General features: G+C 48.4%; 1 protein-coding gene across 1 annotated transcript in view; it reads left to right on the top strand.

The window, feature by feature from the left end:
- LOC144162622 (uncharacterized) overlaps positions 1 to 21,635 on the top strand; it is a 59,461-nt gene that overhangs the window by 8,210 nt on the left and 29,616 nt on the right. The window contains exons 3-8 of the mRNA XM_077693236.1: positions 1,155 to 1,301; positions 3,661 to 4,001; positions 6,445 to 6,751; positions 7,449 to 7,635; positions 14,222 to 14,500; positions 19,896 to 20,060. Of these exons, the coding sequence (XP_077549362.1) occupies positions 1,155 to 1,301; positions 3,661 to 4,001; positions 6,445 to 6,751; positions 7,449 to 7,635; positions 14,222 to 14,500; positions 19,896 to 20,060 (1,426 nt within the window). The remainder of the gene's footprint in view (positions 1 to 1,154; positions 1,302 to 3,660; positions 4,002 to 6,444; positions 6,752 to 7,448; positions 7,636 to 14,221; positions 14,501 to 19,895; positions 20,061 to 21,635) is intronic.

Here is a 21,635-nt window from a genome sequence, read left to right as displayed (position 1 = left end):
GAAATATTGAACGACATTCAAATGTTGCACCACAGTCGCGTAACGTGGGTAGGAAAGATGTATATGGGCCAGCACTAAGCACATAGTAACCGATGTGCTAACTCCACATTAGCAGTGAAGCAATGCACAATCGAATGTACCTAGAGGTGCCACAACTGCGGTGGATGCTTGCCTGATAGATGTTAGGAAAACAATGCTCTTTCCTGCATGATTTTGATACGTGTAAAATATCTCCTGTGGTCTAAATTCATAGCTTTTTCGCATGCAGCTCCTTAGTATGACTCCCAAAATCCGTCATTGCAGAGGGAGACCCTTCAAAATTCCGAGGTTTACTAATGGCCCATATTCTCAACTAATCATGCAATACCCTGTTTCTTGTTCACTTTTCGTTTTGTCTACGTTTAATTTAGTGTTTTTTCAGTTGTGGCTTTTTTACAACTTCAGAACACTGTTCTTCTAATGCTTGTATTATGTTGCATTGTTGCAAGTTAAAACCTTCAAAATTCAAAAAAATTACTAACTGCCCATCTCCTTTACAAAGCATCCAATACCCTGTTTGTTGTTTTATGCTTTTTTGTCTACATGTATTTTGTTGCTGCTTTTCATTTTGAAAACATGGCCAGTCTTCTAATGTTTGTATTACTGTTCTGCCCCCCCCCCCCCCATTATAAGCATTGTATGCAAGCCATGCATTGGGTTTGTTTATTTATGTTTTGCTTTTACCACCGGGCTGCGCCGGGCTGTGTTATCTGCATGCCAAGTCAAGTGCGTGTTGCATTCCTAGTGCCGCACGTGTTATCTCCTTTGATAGGGAGAGGGTTTCGAAGTAACGTCACCAGCCTAGAATGATCTTATTTGATCTACAGTGTTCTGGGTGTAACTCGACGGTTCGAGAAACACTCGCGCCGTAAAATAAATGCCCGCAGAGCAGACACCACGGTATTCGATACGTCACTTTGTTCGCTGCCTGTGTATTCTTTGAGTTGTTTGGGAGCACAAGTTCACTCCAATAAACCTGCTTCTCCTTCAAGACAGCTGCGTCATCTTTGGCTGCTGGGCAATATAATACCCCACAAAGGGCAGTTATAAGAATAGTAGATGATGGTGCTGATGCGCAAAGCCCCCCTTCTCTTTGCGCTCCCCCCGCCACACAGGTTGCAGATGAGTTGCTGCTGAGCAAGTCCAAGAAGGAGGTTGCATCGACGTTGCAGTCCATGGCCTCCGAAGACCCCACGGCTCTGGAGGAAGCCCTGTACGCACTGCAGCAGTCGCTAGACCGTGGCCGCCTCGCATCCCTTCAGGTTGGCCCACCAGCCTCTCTCCTGTGCCTGGGTCATTCGTAAGCCGCAGTGCTACACTTTGCTTGGGGAAAGTGACCACACTCTTATTGCAAACTCCTCCATAGCCCCGTATCCCATAAACCCCCTATTCCTCGTATTGTACGACGACACTGAAGGAGTACTCCCGTTTTTAAAGAAAGTGCCTTAGGTGTCTCGCAAAGCGCCAAAAGTGACCGTAGTTGTAGTTGGCAGCGATGTCAACACGAATGGTATCAGAACGGCTGTTGCTGTGAAAAGAAAATAAATTGGGTTTGTGTGGGATTTGGGCCTAAGTCAGCCTAAAGCAGCTTTTAATGCTCTAATTATGCTGCTAACTAACCACAGTGCTAAGCAAGGTGTTACTGCCTTTCCAGAATAGAACGGCCATTAGCCGAATGCATGCACCTTGACAGGTGCACATGGCAGCACGTGCCTAGAACGAGTGCATTTGGAGGAAGCTGCAACCTGTCTGTTTGCTGGGGTACTTTGCGTCAAAAGACGAAAGAAACGCAAGTGAAAAAAAAAAAATCCACTCAAAGGGGCTGTTGCGTGAAAGAAGTTTTTAGTCGCGGAGGTTTCACCTTCAGACCATGCAAGCAGACTTCAGTGCCCGAGAAATTTTTCTTTCGGGTAGAGAACTGGCGGCATTGATATTAGAGTGGGTCACACTTCTTTACTATCTAGCGTGTGTTGACAAACTCGCTTATGTTTTAAGCCAGTCGGATTGGCAACCACGTAGGGTATGGTGTGCAAGCATGCTGGGGGTGCGTAACAGTTTGCAGAAATGTGAACGAAAATAAAATGCGAGGCTTTTGAAGTCGGAGTGTGATTGAGCCGGTCGCCGAATCGCATGGTGGCTGCGACTGTTCCAGAGATATCGTGCAAACAGTGCAAGTGCATGTTTACGAAAAAGGGAAGTGCCGGTGTCTTGGGGACCTCTTCTTAACACGGCAACCCGGGAGCCCTCAGGCATGCACGCGAGTGTTTGTTTAGCTCCTAGTTGTTCTTTAAGACACACATGCAGCTGCAATGCGGAGGGGGCAATATCCTGTTCCAAGATAGGTACAATACCGGCACTCTTGGCGCGATGCAGAATAACAATTAAAAGTGTTGATATGCCACCCCTTGTCCCTAAACCGACCTGAAAGATTTCAAGCTGCCCTTTTTAATGAAACCAATGTGTAGAATTGACGAGTACGGATTCCTGGCCGAGTTGGTGTTGCATTGCAGAAAAATTCATAGCGCATGCGGACGAGGACAAGGAAAGAGAACACAGACACCACGGAGCGCTACTTTGAACTAGTTTTTATTGGAAAGACACATCAATATATATCCACACTTTTCGCCCTCTCGCCGCCACTGCCCACGTGTTGCAGCCATGCAAAGAAAAGCCGACTCTTTATCTGTTAACCTTAACGACGGCACGCTCACACACATTGACCCCGCTCTCGCAATCATTTCTGCCTCCATAATCTTGTATCGACTGGTCTTTATGTTTCGCTCGCACAATGCTAAGGAGTCAGCTTTTCTTCCCAGGGCTGCAACACATAGGCAATGACGGCGAGAGGGCGAAAAGTGTGGATATATACTGATGCGTCTTTCCAATAAAAACTAGTTGAAAGTAGTGCTCCGTGGTGCCTGTTCTCTTTCCTTGTCCTCGTCCGCATGCTGCGCAATGAATTTTTCTGCAGTGTAGAATTGAGCTAAGAGAACCATGGGACATCGAAAAAAAATTTACCATTGCTGGGGCTCAAACCCAGGTCAAACCCGCTGAGGCCAAACTTCGGAGCTTTTTTCTAGCAGCAGCTGAAAAGAAGTGTTCAAGTAAACCAGTAGAACGGGCTGGGTGCGTATAGGAAGTGCCGGGCTTGTACCTATATGTGAGAACAGAATGTTGCGTGGGTGCTTTTCAGATGGAGGTGAAAAGCAGATGCTTGTGTTGAGATTTTGGTGCGCGTCAGAGATCGCCAGGTGGTCTGAAGTAATCCAGAGCCCCACTATGGCACGCCTTTTAGCCCATGTGTAGCTTTGGAGCGTCTAACAGCCGAAATCTAATGTAAGGGCGAGGCCAGGCAAGGAGGCCGGGTAGACCGCATTTATTCAGTGAACGGCAGCCTGGCCATGACTAACCAAACACACCGGTGGTGATTGTTCGTGGCTGCGGAACGAAGACGATGGTGAACGTTTGTGGCCAGGCGGCGATGATTATGACCAGTGTGTATAAAGGATAGATAAAATTGGAGTTTACATAAGGAGTGTTGTGTGGGGGAGAAATTCTCGGCTGTCGTGCTCCACCCGTTTTTTGCTTGATGCCCGGTACTCGGTGGTGGCGCAAATGCAGGTGGGCCTGAAGAGCCTGTACGACCGCTACCACACAGTGCGGAAGCAACGGGAGGGGGCCAAAGCCCTGACGGGGGGCGTGCTGTGCCAGGATCTGCCCTCACACGTGGTGCTGGTGCGGCGGGCGGTGCTGACGCCCACGCGCCTGGTGCCCCTGCCCCCCGAGCCCATCAGCACGAGCCGCATATTGCGCCACTTTGAGCCGGACCACGCCCTGCGCGTGGTGCTGAGAGACGAGGACGGCTCCCGCATGTCCTTCTCGCTGGGCGTGCAGCGGCGACACTTCCTGTTCTCTGTCACCCTGCCACGTCTGCTCGACGGCTTCCTCATCGCCGGCCGAAGGTCGGTGGCCGTCTTTTTGCCGTTCAAGTCTGAGTGTTGTACTAATACGGTCGAATCCCGCTACAATGAACTCCGCTTCAACAAGATATTTTTTTTTTCCTTGTCAGCTAGCCATCGGCTTTTCCAACCGTGAGCGGAGTGCAGGATTCCTAAGCAAAATGATAAAAGATGGCCCAAATGGAACGCAGAAAGTCAGACTGCCCCATCTCGGAGTGTTGCTGCGGCGCAGAATATCTAAGTGCCTTAAATGTATAAAAAGTTGCAGATAGCTAGCGTTATGCATATTTTATCGTGAAACAAATGTTCAAACCCAGCTACAATGAGCGAAAGCAAGCCAAACAAATTGTTCGTTGTGGCGAGGACTTTGTTGCATTGACTTCTATGGCTAGCTGACGGGGAATTGGATATATTTTGTTGCAGCGGAAATTTCGTTGAAGTGGACTTCGTTGTAGCAGGATCAGACTGTATCGGCAAAAGCTCTTTCAAGGCCCCTTTAACGGCTGGAGCTGCTTTGCTCAATTTTATAAACAGAAATCCTAGTTGCTTAAATGCCTTTGCGTGTGTATTGGTAATGTGCTGTTGTAATTTCAAGCCTTGTGAGAATGTGACGCCCAAACAATTTTACTTCATCAACTTTACTAATATCAAAGCCCGTAAGATATACACAAATAATAAATGTCGCTTCTTTTTGTTTGTTAGGCTGATAAACATGGTTTTAGACAGATTTATTTCCATTCCCCACATCTTGCACCATTAAGCAATGTTTTGTGAAGAGGAATTAAGCTTTAATTGGTTATCAATACTGCCTATTGTAGTGTAAATCACACCGTCACCTGCAAAAAGTCGCAATGTTACACCTGGTTCTGCTTAAGAAGAGGTGTCATTAACATAAATAACAAATAATGTTGGCCCAAAACAGACCTTTAGGTACACCGGACAAAACACTAAGGCAGTCGGAATCTACATTGTTTTGAGTTACATACTGGGTACGATTTGTTAAGTAAGCCCAGATCCATGCTATTACTTTGCTGTTAATGCCACAGGATTCTAGCTTGGCTATTGATTTAGAATGAGGCATACAATCAAAAGCTTTCACAAAGTCTATGAAGATTGCGTCAGCTTGAAGTATGGAGTCAGTAATGCCAGCGAAGTCTTGTTATTTCTGCAAGTTGCGTTACCATGGGCAGCCCTCTATGGAATCCATGTTATTTTGGGTACAGCATATTGTTAGAGTCTTGGTAATCTATGATAGCTTTTTTTAAGATATGCTCCATTAATTTACAACAGCAAATCGTTAGTGATATGGGTCAATATGTGTCCACCAGAAATTTGTTACCACCTTTACAGATTGGAATTAATATTTCTACTTGCACGAAGCCAGTCTGTCGGAACTGCACCATGTTTCAGTGAAAGCATAGATATTTTAAAAAGAAGGAGTAAGTTGCTCTACGTAACACCTGAGAAACGCGTTTGGGATTTCGTCTGGACTTGATTTCTTAGCATCAAGTCCTAAAAGCAGGTTCAAGATACCTTGTTTAGTTATCTCGATTGCTGGCATGGCCGAGTCACGTTCAACATACGGTCCTTGGACTGGGCATGCCTGGGTGAATACAGATTGGAAAAAGGAACTGAATGAGTTAACCATCGGGTGTGTGTTTTCAGTAACGATGCCGTTGATTTCCATCTTATGGATTGGGTTGTCTGGCTTATCTAGGTAACGCCAAAATCTTCTCAGTTGTGTTGTCATAAAATCTATTATGGTGCATGAAAAAAAAGTATTTTTTTGCTTGGCACAACAGGTTTTTAAATTCTTGGTACACTGGTTTATGACAACTGGATCGCATTTACACTTCCACATTCTTTTCAGCTTCCTATTCATATCAATGATTACCCCCATTATCCAAGGAGTCCTTCATTTTGTCCACTCACGTTTCGTAGGAATGTAGGTTTCTTCACAGTGAAAAATTGTTGCCTTAAATTGTTACCTTAAATTGTCGTCAACATCGTTAGAGGGTTCAGCGTAAAAATCGTCTGACTTCATTTCCAGGTAATAATGTTTCCATTGTCAGCTCTGGAGGTCTGCTTTCCTCAGCTTTCCACTTTAGGGTCTGCTTACACGAGCTGGCTGCTGGAAGGTTGGGAACATGCTGGTGGGCATCAGGAGTATGCAGTGTGTTGTCCTCTTTAAAGGTGCTCAGGTTTTTAATGGGCAGCATTGAAGGCCTCGTGGCACAGAGAAGCAGGTGTCATCATCTGCGTTGTCTGTGAGTGGAAAATGTTTGGGGACATCTGCGGTGCCCACTCAAGCCCCGGGTATCATGAGGCAGTGTTTCCGTATAGATGCAGCCACTCGTGCAACTTTTGACTTCCGCCGTCGTCATTGTGAATCCTAACAGGAGTACTATTCCCTGTCTGTTTACGCCCATGTTGTGGCCATGCGCAGGTTCGAGTTCCTGTCCACGTCGAGCAGCCAGCTGCGCAGCCATGGAGCCTGGTTTTACTCGGTGGACTCGCACGGCCGGTCGGCGGCCGATGTCCGGGACGCGCTCGGCGACCTGTCACACCTGCGCGTGCCCTCCAAGTACATGGCCTGCCTGGGCCTGGCCTTCTCCCAGTCCCTGGGCTCCGTGCACGTGCCGCGCAGGTGCACCACCGTCGAGCCAGACATCGAGTGCCCGGGCCCCCGCAAGAACTTGCACTACGTCTTCTCCGATGGCGTGGGCCGCATCTCACCCGCTCTGCTCGCCAGGGTGGGTGGGGAAGAAGGGGACGGAGCGGGTCGCCGTTGCGCACTTTTCTACATACCCTTAGCGCAGGGGAATAGGTCTTCTAGTCATTTTTTTTAAAGATGGCCGTCTTTCTTGGGACACCTCAACACAACAATTTTGGTGTGTCGTATGCCTGGCCCTCTATTCAGCCACCCGGCCAAAATTTACAGAATTCCTGAAGGAGAGGATTCTATGAGCAAAGTTTTTTCCAAACTACAGTAGCCGATTGATTTTTTTGGACCTGGAGGGGAACGAAAAATAGTCCGAATAAAAGAGCAGTCCGAAAAATCTGCGAGTTATTACTCCTATGGGACTAGTGGCCTTTCCTCGGAAAAGTCCGAAATATCCAGCAAGTCCAAATTTTTGGAGTCCGAAAAAATGGTCGGCTACTGTACTGAATCTTGTTTAGCAAAAATAAAACATTGGGCATAACTGAAGCAAAACATCAATAGTTAGCGGGTGCTAGGCACTGGAAAACCTTCAGCTGGAACGTATGGAAACGAAGGCAGTGGGCTTTTAATAAAAAAATGGATGTGGACTTGATTTTTGCAATAGCAAACAATCTTGTGGTATGTCACTCACTCAACCACTCACTCAATCACTTATTTCTACTCGCTCATTTATTCGCTCACTCCCTCACTCGGCCACTCGCTCGCCAACTCCCCCCCTCTGCCCTCAGGTGCATGAGGCGCTGCCGCAGGAGGGCCGCCCGAGCGCCATCCAGATCCGCTACGGCGGCTGCAAGGGCATGCTGGTGCTGGACCCCACGCTGGCCGACGCGGGGGAGAGCATCGTCTTCCGCCGGAGCCAGTACAAGCACCCCTCGGACAGCGAGGACCTCTTCGTGCTCAAGACCAGCAAGCCACGTGAGTGCTGGCACTGGTGCTGGGGTTGGATGGAGAGGCCGCCGTCTGGTGGGGGAGACCAGCATTTTAAAAGGCCCGTGGAGACAAAACACAAGTTTAGTTCATTCAAAAGGCTGCTCTGTCCCAATAACAGTAATGCCAATTTAAAACCACAAACTTCGTACACATACTGCAAATACTATAGAGGAAAATGAATGAAGCACGGGTGACAACCCAGCCACTTTCCGGCCACTTGTCAATGGTGTCACAGGACCTTGTTTGAGCATTTGGTAACCTCCGACCTAAGCTGACGCCAAGAAACATGACTGGGCGATTGTGGTCTATAACCAAACACTTGTCAGCATCTTGGAACAGCAGGGCCACGGTCTGCGTGGAGTTTCATGCTAATATATACTACAGTAATATCTCGATGATACGAATCTCGCGGGACCGCGAAAAATATTCGTATCATCTGAAATTCGTATGAACCAATACAGACCAAAATATGTAGCGCTGAAAAAAGTTTTCGTGTATTTCTTTTCTTACTTTCGCCTGAAGAAATTCGTGATTTTCTTCTGCATTTTTTTACCCCCATGTCGCAAAGCAGCCCTTTTTGGAGCGTGTAACGCTTCGCGCTCGTCACCTCACTCGCGGTGCCCAAGCTCGCTACACGCCGCAAGTCAAGCGGGAACCGCATAGTGCGTTTTTGCACGCGATTCGCGCACCTCGGCTTTGCGCGCACTGTATTTTCACACCTGTATCGATGATTTCGCGCCTGCGGTAGCTCCTACCTCAACCAGAAAACGACGCATGATGCGCGCGGCAGGATGGAGGAGCCTGACAACTTGCGAAGTGCTCGAGACAGCCGGCTTAGCTCCGCCGGAGATGGCTAGGCTTAGCACCCCAGCAGATATTTCATGGGCGCTTTCACTAGCGCCGTGGATGATGTTTTATAGTACCGTTTTCGCATGCATAATCAGCATGCATAATCAGGTAAGTTCCTTGTGCGGTAAGCACAAGCAACTTAGCATCTGCCTTGAGCGGCATTTTAAAGAGCGGTTAGGAGCGGTCGCTTGAGCGGCCACGCCACTTCGCGGTCGCAACCGGCCACGCCGCGAGAAGCGTGCAAGGTTTCGCGGTGGTGTCAGCAAGCAGAAAACAACAGCCCGGCCGTTTCTAGAGAAAGAGCAATTTCGCCAGGACTTTTCAGAAATTCGTATCATCCTGAAATTCGTATCACCCAGAATCGTATCATCGAGATTCCACTGTAGAAAGAAATGTGGCGTGTCTTGGTGAGTTGCACTCAAGCGAGTGTGCTGTCACGTATCGGGCAGGGACATTACACTTGTCCTTGGCATGGCTCGTGAACAGGCTGGATAGTTGCTTGTGGCTGCAAGAAAGCAACAGTATTATTGTAAATGCCTATTTAAATGTGGTGAGTAATTATAAAAATGGAGGTCCAGAAATGAGTGTTTGTCAGGGATTATTTGGAAGCTTCATGCGCGACGAACAAGAAGAGCACCTGTTACCCTTTTTTGTCGATTTTGCGGCTTTGAGAGCAAAACAACAGAAGCTGCGTGTCTCCGAGCCAAGCAGGAGAGGAATGTTGCTAGCTGCTGTGGTGGCACCTACGACAGCACACAGCTGCGACAGATTTCTGTCTAGTACATACATTAGTGTGAAATTCTGTGGTGGTTCCATGGCGTATTCTCACGTGACGCGCGGACGGCTGTCCGAAATGGTTATTTGGTCCTTCGTGCCAAACTTTATCCGCTAATACCATGTAAGTCGGAATACAGGTTGAGATTTTTTTACCAAAATTTTTTTGGAAAAGTCACCCCTCGTCCTACGTACCGGTCATTGGCTTAATATTGTCGTGTTGCAACCTGGCAGCCCATCGGGCCCATCCAAATCGCAAGGACACTGCCGCCGACATTAATCACTCTCCACTATTTTTGTCGTCGTTGTTGCTTTTCTCGCTATCACTGAGCGTGTGCACACTATTTTCATCTAGCTCACAATAAGTTCAGGCACTTGGCTCCAGTTCATCGCAGCATTTGAAAGAAACGTCATATAGTATGCCCAAGCCAACGGCAACATGTCCGTCTGGGGCCAGTACAGTGTCACGAAGAGATTGCACGGTACTTGCGCAAGCTGAATGGGCAGCTCTCGGTGTGCAACGCTTGGGAGAGCTCATTTTATGGCTTCCACACTGTGCACCTGGAACTGAAGGACAAGGTTGCGACTTTTGTTCCCAAGCATCGTGCGACGTGTCTACGAATAGATGGCTGGTGGCAACCCTAACACGCCTGCTGGCCACCTGTGAGACCGTCTCTTGCAATGGTCTGCACACAGGCACCCCATGCTTGGCACTCGCTTCCCAATGACATGGTCTTGTGAGAGTTTAAAAAGTGCTCTATAAGCAATGCCCTGGACTGTACCGAGGACGACTTGCTGTTTTGAAGACAGCCAGACAGAAGCAGTCGTTTGACAAGATTTCAGATAGCTCTAATGAGCAACGTAAACATGTGGGTGTAGCCTCAATAAAACAATGTTGTTTGTGTAATTCTTTTTTCCTGTTTCTCGGCTGCAAGGTAAGGGGGTCGACCTACATTCCTACGTAAACGGTAAACTACTGCAGTGACAACAGGCAAATTAGGTGAGAAAGAGCAGCCATGTGAGTCATTAAGTGCAGTCTTTTTTCAAAACTTTACACCATCCCTTCCTAAAGAAAGTTGAGAGAAGCATGAAAGCTTTGTCCAATCCAAGGAAAGTGCGTCTAATTGATTGTTAAACCATTAAAAGACGCAAATCACAAATAAAGAACAAGCCAAGCCCATGCGGTGATTTATCTACCCTAAGTAAACACATCTACAAATGGCCGAAATGTGTACGGAAGGGCGGTTTATGCGGTAAAACGTATACTATTAATTGTACTTCTTCTTTATGACCGATGCGTGTATTTTCTTATCTAGAACTGTTCCTTTTTCTCGATTTTCAAGTAACCCTTTTGACGCAATGGAAGCCCGGCTTCACACACGCGCCGTGTGTCCAGAGATCTCGTCAGAGATTTTCGGTCGACCAACCAGTATATGGCGATACGCATTAGCTTTCTTGCAGGAAGCCATTGGTCTCACTAAGAAAATTTTCGCTTTAAAAACATGTCCGTGCATTGATGTGAAGTGAAGTGATACACTACATAAGCTATTTCCATTCTTAATATTGTGTCCGAGTACAGTGGTGTACTCTCACATGATACTAGGACTGCTAGAACTATTTGCGCACGAAGATATTTATTTGGAGCGATACGACGGACAGACTTTGAAACTGTCATCCCTGGAGGCGGTGGTATCCGAACCTTCCTTATCATTTCCGCACTCAAGAGGTCAGCGCATCAGTGTTGTCCAGAGCATCAGAAATGCAGCAGCTGCAGAACGATGCCGCCATTGTGGCATCGGGGATCGCTTCCCAAGTTGTCGACCGCCGTCTGTGGGAGCGTAGACAGGGACGCCCACTTTAGACGTCTCGACGGCGTCGAGGCTACAGTGTCGGATGCCATCCATTCACTGTACAGCCGTCTGACGTGTGCCTTAAAGGGGCCCTAAACAGGGTTCCAAAGGCTGAGATTTTACGTGCGCTATCGTTGGAGTACTATACAAAGAACATCCTGCCGCAAAAATGGTTTAAAAGCGTTCAGTATTAGCCGAGTTATCGTTCATTAAAAAGGGCCCGCAACAAGGCCTGGTGCATTGCCTCTTTCACCGCGCCTCCAAAGCACTGTGGAAGCAGAGACGCCACCGACCAGGCGCAAGACCTGGTAGGTGACACCAAGAGAAACAGGGTTGCGTCGAGAAGCGCGCAGCCATTGGTACCGCTCGGCGGTACGTCACGCTTCTTGTAGCAGACGACAGCCAAGCTCCGCCTACTACATCCGCTACCGTTCAGCGGGGTCGGTCGGTGGCTGGCCCGCATCGAACGGCTCCTCGCGCCGGCCGTGCTCGCGTCGGCAGAAGCGAGCAAAAACGAGCGTTCGAAGGCAAGATAGGGGGCTTCCAAACTCAACATGCTCGTTTACGATAATAATTGAAGATTGCCATCGACGACTATAGCGGCTCGCTAGCGTTTCGGCATGCGGCGCTGTCGCGGGGATCTCGTCCCACCGAGGTCGGGGAAAAGGCTTAGCATCGCCACAGTTATCCAGACACTGCTTTGCGAGGCCGTGACGACGACTATCCCCCGCGCAATCTTTCACTGCACTATCACTCCCTTTCACGTATTTGCAAACTGATTTTCAGCAATAGTCTCGCTCTGGCGGGCGGTGACAAGTTTTAGCTGCCGCGGTGTATGTCTATCGTGCATACACCGCACAGTGGGCTGCTTGTCTACCGTGCAGGCAGATGCTTGCCACGGTCGCGCGTGTAGAGGGCGTTTGTGCCCGCAGAGATGCTCCGTGTTTTTCAGCGTTATTCATACCTTGTAAACGATGCGCTATATCTACAAACTCGGCTAAGCTCGTGTAACCGATAGCGACGATCTACATTCGCCCGTGCCGTGCCGCTGGTGCATACGCCGTACCGCCGGTGCAGGAGCGCCGCGCGACCGCGTTTTCTCCCAGAGCCGGGTACGCTGATTGGCTGCAGCATTTAACGGGGCCCACCAATAGCGCAGCCGTACTGTTGAGAGCTTCGTGCGTCACACGGGTGCGTCACAAGCGCTCTGTCGCACGTCAGAGTGGTGCAGTGTGGCGGCAAGGAAGCGGTAGGTGAGCAAGGAAGAAAGAAGGCACCTTTATTGCATGTTTGTGCGGCCCTAGCTGCTTTACGCAGAGGTGTAATATTTGGTATATATTGTCGTGAAGGGGTACTCTAGTGATTGCGCGATTAAAATGGCGACCTTCAGAAACCTATTTAGGGCCCGTTTAAATGGCTTGTTTAAAGCAAACGTCAGGTGGCCGTAGTTGGCTTGTCATGCTTCCCAGCATGATGACCTGCTCCATCTGTTAGTCCACCAGCTGTTGCTTAACAGATGGAGCTGGAGCTGGAACTGGCATTGTCCAGCTGGCATTGTCCAGTTGAGAAAAAGCTCTTCCGTCATCTACCTCTTCCTCGGCCAACAAATGAGGATGTTCTGTGGGAACACGTCATTCTTCGGCACAGTCTATCTGTTCAGGGTTATGAAGGGGGCCAACTTCCGATGATCGGTAGTGTAGGCTGACATCACGATTTTCCTTGCTTTCTCATTTCCTATAATGCGCAGCCTCACATGGCGATCACCTTTCAGAAAACGGAAGAGCAATGTCTTCTGTTTGCGTCAAAGACGCACGTTGTTGTTCTCCAGAACGCCAAACTTCAGACCCGCCACGCAATTTTGCAGTCACTCCTGCTTCAGCGATGACTTTTGTCTTGAAGGCTGTGTCATACTGGCATCAACGACTCACCGTTGCACCGGTTGCGTAAGTAAGAAACAAGCACCGAGAAAAGAAAAGCTTGCAGCAGGGACTCCAAGCACTCGGAACAAAAAGTGCAAGGTGGCGTCCCGGCTTTTTACAAGCTTTGCAGCTACTACTGGCTTGAAGCCACTACTGCTGGCTGAGCTTGTTGACTTGGTCGAAGGCATCTGCTGCCATGGCGTCTGCTGTATCGGGAGCTATTCAATACACTTGCAGTTGCCAAAACTCGGTAATTACTATCTGCAAGCTGCCTTTGTGTGAAATTTTGTTTTATTCCGAAATCCTTTTGTTACATTTCCAACAGTGTTGTCAGGCTGTTTTGAAAGCTTGGAAATCGTTGAAAGCGGAAACCAAAACTGTCACACCAAAATTGCCATATTACTATAGCACTGAGTTTTGAATGTAAGGCTGGGTACAACTTCAAGACTACGGATTATGGAAAAAAACACCTTATATTAACAAAAATATGGTGCATTGAAGAACTCTGAATAGCTTTTTGTGTTAATTGAGTGCCAAATTTGTCGTCTGTGCATTTTAGTGGGATTGTTTTCATTGCTGAACTTGAACGTGCTAAACTTGACACTGCACACAAAGCAACCTTTCGCCCTTATTATTAGCTGGGCGAAAATACTTTGCACTTATTCGAATACCTCTGGAGTAATCACTTCTGAAATTACTGCGATGAGCCGGAAAGCTGCACCTGTTTTCGAGTCTTCCCCATCCCCCCCTCCCGTTGAGCAGGCGAGTTTCCATTACGTTGTGGGTTCAAGCCCAGGTGTTCCTGTACAGACACAGCACCGTCCAGTGTTCACTTGGAACTCTCTTGCTGTTCTTTAATGCAGCTGCTAAGGCTTCGCTGTTCTGCCTTAGTAGCTTAGGGGTAGAACTCTGGGCTTTGGATTGAATGCCTCGTGTTCCTCGCGCTGCCAATATTTTTTTCTAAGAGCCATGTTTATTTGTTTTTATTCGTGTACAAGGCCCTCTTAGTGGAACCCTGTGCATTTTTTTTGTGTATTAAGTTGGTTTGGCATTTTTAGGTTGGTTTAGAGGCGGGGCGTGGCATATCTGTGCGTTCAATTAGCATTGGAAGTGCTGCTAGGCTCGTATAGTATGTGTACCCATTCGGAGCGGGCTGTCGCGTGCTGCGGAATGTCGCAGGGGTGGTGAAGCTGAACCGGCCCATGATCACCATCCTGGGCCAGAAGCGGACCAGCAGCCAGCAGCGCAGCATCCCCGACACGGTGTTCCTGGAGCTGCAGCGCCAGTGCCTGGCCCCCTACGCGGACAGTCTGTGCGACGACGCGGCCGCCGCCCGCCTGCTGCACGCCGAGTGCGCCCTCGAGCTGCCCTACCGGGAGCTGGCCGCTGCGGGGCTGGACCTGCACGCCGAGCCCTTCTTCCGCTCCCTGCTCTGGACCCTGCACCAGCGGTGTCTCCGTGAGCGCCCCTTCCTTTGTCCCCGTCTTCCTCCTCTTGTTCGTCGTTACCGACTTCATCATCTTTCTCCTTTTTCCTCCCTGTCATCATTATCATCTCCCACATCTTTCATTTTCCCCATCAACTGCCTCTTCTTCCTCCTCATCATCGCCACTTGGCCCGTCCGCTGCGCTGATCTCGAGCACTTGCCATTAGCGCTAGGAGCGAGCTATGCCCGCGCCCCTGTACCCGTGCGAGCCGCTTCCTTTAGTCATTATCCTCAACACACTCCCCTCGCTGCCAAGGTGCTCAGGCCCTACATTATGAAAACACAGGTAGCGTGCCACCGATCCCCGTAAATTCACTCTTGTAGTACAAACAGGCGGTCAGAGGTAGCATCTCTACTACGACAGTCAGGTGGAGCACGGTGCCCCATCCACCGCTCAAAAAGGGGAATGGGATTCTGTGCTCATTTCAGTCTCCCTGAAGCTGCAGGAGTCGTTCGTTCCATAGCCACAGCTGCTTCAGTGCACTGTGTGAACTTCGCCGTTGATGGTGTCACTTGCAGTCGCGAAGATGCTGATGGCATAACTTCTAGTAGTGCCATGTCTTTTTTTTAGGGGCTCGGGCTGTTGGTGTCTCCCGTCGTCGTCATCGTCTCATGTCGTCACGGTAAATCAGGTTGTCAAACGATGGACAAAAAACTAGTGTGTAATGGATGAGACCGGATCAAAATAAACAGGATTTAATTGCTGTAATAACAGAAATTTCTTTCGAATTCCGTCTCAAAATTGGTTTCAAATGCCAGGTTCTTTCCTGTAAAGCATGCTTCTCAGCATGCTGCGGCGCGTGGCACGAAGACAACTTGCGGCCAGTCTGTTTCTCATTTGGTTGCTCAAATCCGGTTCAGTGCAAGAGAGGGCGTCACTATCTCAGCAAGCGCACAATTACTCCTCTCACCGGCGCTTCTCTGGTGCCCAATCAGCATGCGCCGTGTTGCAAGAGAGAGAGAGACTTACAATCTTTGAATACACCTATACTCTGCATGCTTCGCTTCTCACCAGGTTTCACGTTAGTGGAGATGGCTTGGGATTTTGTCTGTTTGTTGGTTCATTGCAAGTGTGACCACCCAGTGGGCACAATGTGGTACATTTGCCGTATGCACCTCCATGTGTGTGCTAATGTGTAGGCTGCACATTGTAGATACACTTGCCCATTATATACACATTTGTCAATTCGATCCAGGAATTAGGATGCGGGTTTGATATCCCACCGTGGCGGCCGCTTTTCTGATGGAGGCGAAAAGTGAGAACACCCGTGTGTATGAGATCTCGGCGCACGTTAAAGAGGTGAAGGGTTTCTACCAACTTGGAAAACAGGGAAAACCTGGAATTCTCGGGGATTTTGAATAGTCTGGCAAAAACTCGGGGGAAATCTCGTGGAATTTGCGCTGCTATCAGGGAAAATTAGCTGTATACTTTAGGAAGGAAGCGAAATTCACGGTAATGCCGGCTCGAGTCACAGCAAGTCAGAAGTGGACAGCCCTCCAGAGCCGTCACTGAAGTCACTGGTTCCAGTGTGAGAACTAGCTTCATACAGCTTGCGAGTCACCCCACCCCGACTCCCTGTACGCTCCCCTTGTGTTCTGGCGTGTTTCCCAGACACCTGAAAGGCGGAAGAAAACGTTGCGTGCCGCGATAGCTTGTTCGGTCCTGGGCAGCGTAAGGGATTCTGCAGGGGCAGTAGTAGCGTTCAATCCTATGCTGGAACACCTGGCGTCATCTACTGCGGTAGAATTCTAGTTCGTTGATGCACATTGCGAATCTTTGAGTTGTGAATCTAGCGTAATAATAAAAACACAATTCTCTTAATTTTCAACTTCAAAAGTTTCCAGCCATGTTCAAAATATGTCTTAAGTATCGAATATAGACACTGTACGCTGTTTTAAGAGTTACTGTTAACTGCAAGCTGGCACTATAATCCGCTGCATAGAAAGACAGAGCATGTTTCAGCTCCATAGCTTTCGCTGCACCTGAAAGAACTTTACGTGGAATCGCCATAGTGGGGTGTAGTTGAGGTGCTTCTGATTTTCAATGTGAATCCCAAATAAACTCTCCCCGCTCATCTTGCGCAGTGCTTTGATGCTAGAAGTATGGCGGCGTTTAACTCTTTCACGACGGTGCCATAGGCAATCGGAAGCCAGCATCCGATGATTTAAATCTCCCGCAAAATCTGAAACCCGCGCTCCACAGACAACTATAGCCATCTGGTGTGTTCATTGGCAACTTCTCTTTCAATTTCGGTTTCATTTGTTTATGTGTCTCGTGTGGTGGCGGCGTAGCAAGAAAAATTTGAACCGAAGGGGGAGAGGAGGAGCAGGGAAAATGGTGTCGGGTTCGCGCCGTGCTCCGCACAGTATGACTGCTGTAGCAAGCACTTCGGCAGCTCCTGCTGTCGATTGTTCTGATTCCAGCAGCAGTGAGGGGTCAAGCAATGATGTGGGATCTTCAGATTTCAGTTCGGACGACGAATCTCCGGTTCAGGTGCCTCGCACTTCAACAAGCGCTGGCAGGTAATTTCGTTGTGACTCCACACTGTATTTATAAACAAAACGTGCTACTTATTTGACGACTGCGGTTTTGATTTTGTGTTTAGGGTCTCGAGAATGCACGGCCGGGATATTTTGCCAAATGCACCGCGCCGTATCGCGCTATTACCTTCAAGATAACCTGGCGCTCGTGTCAGATTAGCGCTGCAGGGTTCAGGTGCGACACTTGTCGAGAGCGCTCGATTTTTTTTCTTGTTTTTTACCACCGAACTGATAAGTATTTTGTGCGAGGACACAAAAGAGTATACCGTAATTACCCGATTCTAACGCGCACCCGATTTTCCTGACCAAAAAACTAAAAAACTTGCACCTCCTATTGTAACGCGCACGGAACTGTGTGAGCAAGAAAAACGAATGCGAGAGAAACGGGTGATTTATTTCCCGAAGTAATCTCACTCATCTCACTCCTCGTCGCTCTCCGCTGACCACAACATCTCGTCCTCGGTGCCATCAAGCACGTTCGCGATGCCACACTTCTGAGCTAACGTTCAACCATGGTTGATGAGGTCGTGGCCCACGCCTCACACGCCCATCCTGCGAGCTTCTCCAGATGCTCATGCTTCAGCCGACCGCTCGTTTTGAACACGTGAGAGCCGCTGCTGCCATGGCTGTTATCAAGCGCGCAAGTGGAACGATTTGACGATTTGTGTGAACACCGATAGAAAAGCCTAGGCGCCTATGCTTCCTGCGTCCGAAAAATCGTTGCTAAAAGCTTTACGCCATCTTGACATGGTGAAGGCGATGGGTGGGACGAAATTTCCGCTGTTTCGGTTTCGGTTTCGTATCCGATTCTAACGCGCATGCAATTTTTCGACCTATTTTTCCGGAAAAAAAGTGCGCGTTAGAATCGGGTAAGTACGGTACTTGGATGCACATTTTACAGAGGCTCACTCACCCTTGAAGTGCCCTCGCGGCGTGGCACAGCCGGCAGTTGCTCTAGGTTGACGGGCCCTCAAAAATCCAAAACTTGGTGTACACTGTTGATTTATATATTGAATCATAGCCAAGGAACCTAGGAACAATTTGTATATCTTAAAATACCTGAAATAATTTTTAGTCGGTATAAAAGTGCCGATTTGTGTTTTTCGTATACTTTTCTTGGTGGCTTTTTCCTGATTACTTGACAAATAAACTGTAAGTAATTGTACCTTTAACAAAACTACTGCATTGTGTTTCGAAGAGCAATCTATAAGCTACAATTTCATGCATAGCAAGGCTACATGTGTCCAGTAGCTCAAGAGAAAAAAAACGTTTTGTGAAAGCACTTAAAATCGGCCGTTTTTTCCGCCGTAACGAAAGAGTTAAGGGCACCTAATGTGACGGTGTTTACGATGCAGGTGTCTCTCATCCCAACCAGAATAAACTCTTTGAAGCAGTGAAATGCGGCACTGAGGCATTGAGTGCGAGCTGAGAACATGGCAGTACAGTTTTACCTTTTTTTTTCTTTCGATATTTCAATCACTGTGAATTTTACTACCACTCTGTTATGTTCTCTTTTTGAATGCGATAAAAGTTACTGGTTAGCATTCAAACTTTATTATGTCATATTTTATTTTATAAGGTGCTTTTAGAGGGTGACAGCAACTGGTGAAGGGGTGTCATCCATTGTTGGCGTAAAACAGAGTTCTGTGTCACTCAGGGAAGTGATCAAAAAGACTCAGGGAAAACCTGGAAAACTCGGGGAATTGGAAAATGTCAACTTAGTATAGACCCCCTCCAGGTGGTCAAAACTAATCCGGAGCCCTGCACTACGGCGTGGCTCATCGCCTGCGTTGCATCGGCACGTTGAACCCTACAATCAAATCAATCAATCAACCGATCCAGAAATTACACTTGTTATATTAATACCACTTGGCTCCTCTTCCGAGTCCATTGTCAGTCACACTGATTTTTGTGGTTGAACGGTCATCGCTATGCAACTCGGGAGAAAATTGCAGCCACTGCAGTCGAAGGTAAAAGACTGGATTCATTGAACGATGATGGCCTTCTGCCGCCCCTGCCACATAAGTGCCTCTCTTTCTTCACTGCCCACCTCTCATGCTCTTATCCTCCTGCCTCGGTCCTCCCACGATAAACAGGGTGGAGGTTTGCTCAAGTCAATTCAATTTTCCCGCCTTCCCACTGCCTGCGTGCCCTCTACTGGAGCCTACCGTTACTATTGGGCTTCTTGGAACGCCTCCTCAAGGTCTAAGCTCGGGCGCAAGCGCTCTTCGTATTTTTAAGTCGAAACATTCTTTTCAGTGTACTTTTTATTGCTCTTGCTAATATCAACCGCGCATCCATTTTCCATCAAAAGAATATTGCCTGGTACGGGTTCATTCATTCATTCATTCATTCATTCATTCATTCATTCATTCATTCATTCATTCATTCATTCAGCTTACTTTGGGTTTTGCAGGAGTGGAGATAAAAATAACAGCAAGCCACAATAACTCCAGTTATGAGCGTTGAGTCACAAAAGCCACATGCCTCGAATACACCTGATGTTTTCTTTTTGCTCAATGAGGTGCTGTATTTAGAGACGTGGAAAGTTTTTGCCTTTATAAACTCCTCGATTTAGAATTCTACTGTATTTTGGCCTAGTGGATGCATCAAGGGACAAACAGACATACAGTCAGACTGAAATTTTCGTGTTTAAGAAGCTCGAGAAAGAGTATGTTCTCGTAAATACAACAGGATGCTTGCATAAGCACTCGCTGTAGTAGTGAGCATCGCATTACCACCAATCTCACTTTACCACTCTGTAAGCACTTCTCGTTCACATCGAAACTCGTCCATGAGAGAGTCTGTGCTTCCTCTGAATTCCAGAGCAGCTCCGGGAGAAGGCCAACATCTCGATACCACCGGATCAGGGCCGCACCATGTTTGGCGTGATGGATGAGACAGGCACCCTGGCGTACGGCCAGGTCTTCATCCAGTACGCGCAAGACATGATGCACTACGGTCCCGATGACAAGTACGTCGTCCTACAAGGTACGAGCTCGTCATTTGCATCGCGGAATGGGTTGCATCAGTGCTTGTTTCGAACCCCTGAAATCAGTGGCTAAGGCATTCTGCTGCTGAGCCCAAGAATGCCGGTTCGATCCCAGCCGCGGTGGCTGCTTTTCTGGCGGAGGCGAGAAGCTTAAACGCCCATGTGATCGAGCTTTTGGCACACGTTAAACATCCCCAGGTGGTCAAAATTAATTGGGAGCCCTCCAGTACGGCGTGCCTAATCGCCTGTGTATCATCGGCGCATTAAAGCCTACAATCAACCAATCAATTAGAAAGATTCGGTGTTTTATAGTGCCCACAGCGCTTGTCCGGCACGAAACGATGCTTTATTCACTGAGAATCAATTTAAGTTAAGGTTTTCCTTCTCCCACCTAATCATGTGTTTCGTGACGTTTGCGATGACGTAACCAGGGCAGGTCTTCAAACGAACTTTAGTGCTCTGTTTTGTCTGCAGCGTACTGCCGAACGCCTTGTTTACCGTCAGTCTACCTAGATGGCGTGACCATACTGAGCAGCATAGCCGTCCCCCCTCACTTTGCTTCTGACTGTATTTGCACTTGGCTGGCTGTTTTTTTTTGTTTTGTTGCGGTAGGTACCGTATTTATTCGAAAATAGGTCGAGCACGAATATAGGTCGACCCCCTAAAAATTGAAGTCGCCGAAAAAATAATAATATATTCGATTATAGGTCGACCCATACTTTTAAGAAAAAACTTGAGGAAACTTTTTAAAATTCCCATTTATTTACAATGCGGTCACCTCACTGGTCGGAGCCACACACTGCGTCGTCGTCGGAACTTGCGCCGCAGTTCGTTACCCACCCCCGCCGCCGACTGGCTTTGAAGGCTGAACGGCCAATCCCGCCTCGCAGCACTAACTGTTGAGCTTTGGTCTGAATATCTTCGCAGGACACTCGGTGCCCTTTCGCACGCTCCTCTTTCACGTGCAGCCAGAGTTTTTTCTCGAGAGCATCGTGCCTCGAAACGCACGACGCAGTCCCTTCAAAAAGTTCGTCCTGCTGTTTCCGCCATCCCCTGATCAGCTTTTCATTAACGACTAACTCTCGCTGAGCGGCGCAGTTGTTCAAGTTCTCAGCAAACAGGATCACCCGCCGCTTAAGTCCGACGTGACATCGCGCAATGCGCACGAGAAAAACATTGTGTGCGGAAATCACAACGAAGCAAACAAAGAAAGCGCATGAAACGGAGAACGGGAGATAGTAGAGACAGCGAGCGAAGCAGGCAACGCCGTTCCGTTCACGAGGTGGCTACGCTAGGTGGCGAAAGTCACCTTTACCCCCACCTCGCGCTAGCGGCTACCGCGGCTCTGAAGACACCAAGCCAAGCCAATCTGGCTCTCTAGCCAGTACGTCAGCTCGCGCTCGCTCGTGTCCGGTTCGGCCGCAGGTAATGCGCGATAGCCGGCAGTGACTGTGGGTGGTTTTCTTACGCTGATTGTTTTGTTATTTTTTCCTTTATTTTCTTGCCTGTCTTTGTTCTAGATGCTCCGCGCTGCCGCCTCAAATTGAGGAGCGCCGGGCGCGACGGAGAAACGG

Source organism: Haemaphysalis longicornis, unplaced genomic scaffold (genome assembly GCF_048455015.1).
Source record: "Haemaphysalis longicornis isolate Haplotype H1 unplaced genomic scaffold, Haemaphysalis longicornis Haplotype H1 scaffold_12, whole genome shotgun sequence".
Taxonomy (NCBI): Eukaryota; Metazoa; Arthropoda; class Arachnida; order Ixodida; family Ixodidae; genus Haemaphysalis; species Haemaphysalis longicornis.
The sequence above is the reverse complement of the archived record's forward strand: the minus strand, read 5'-3'. Positions and strand labels throughout refer to the sequence as shown.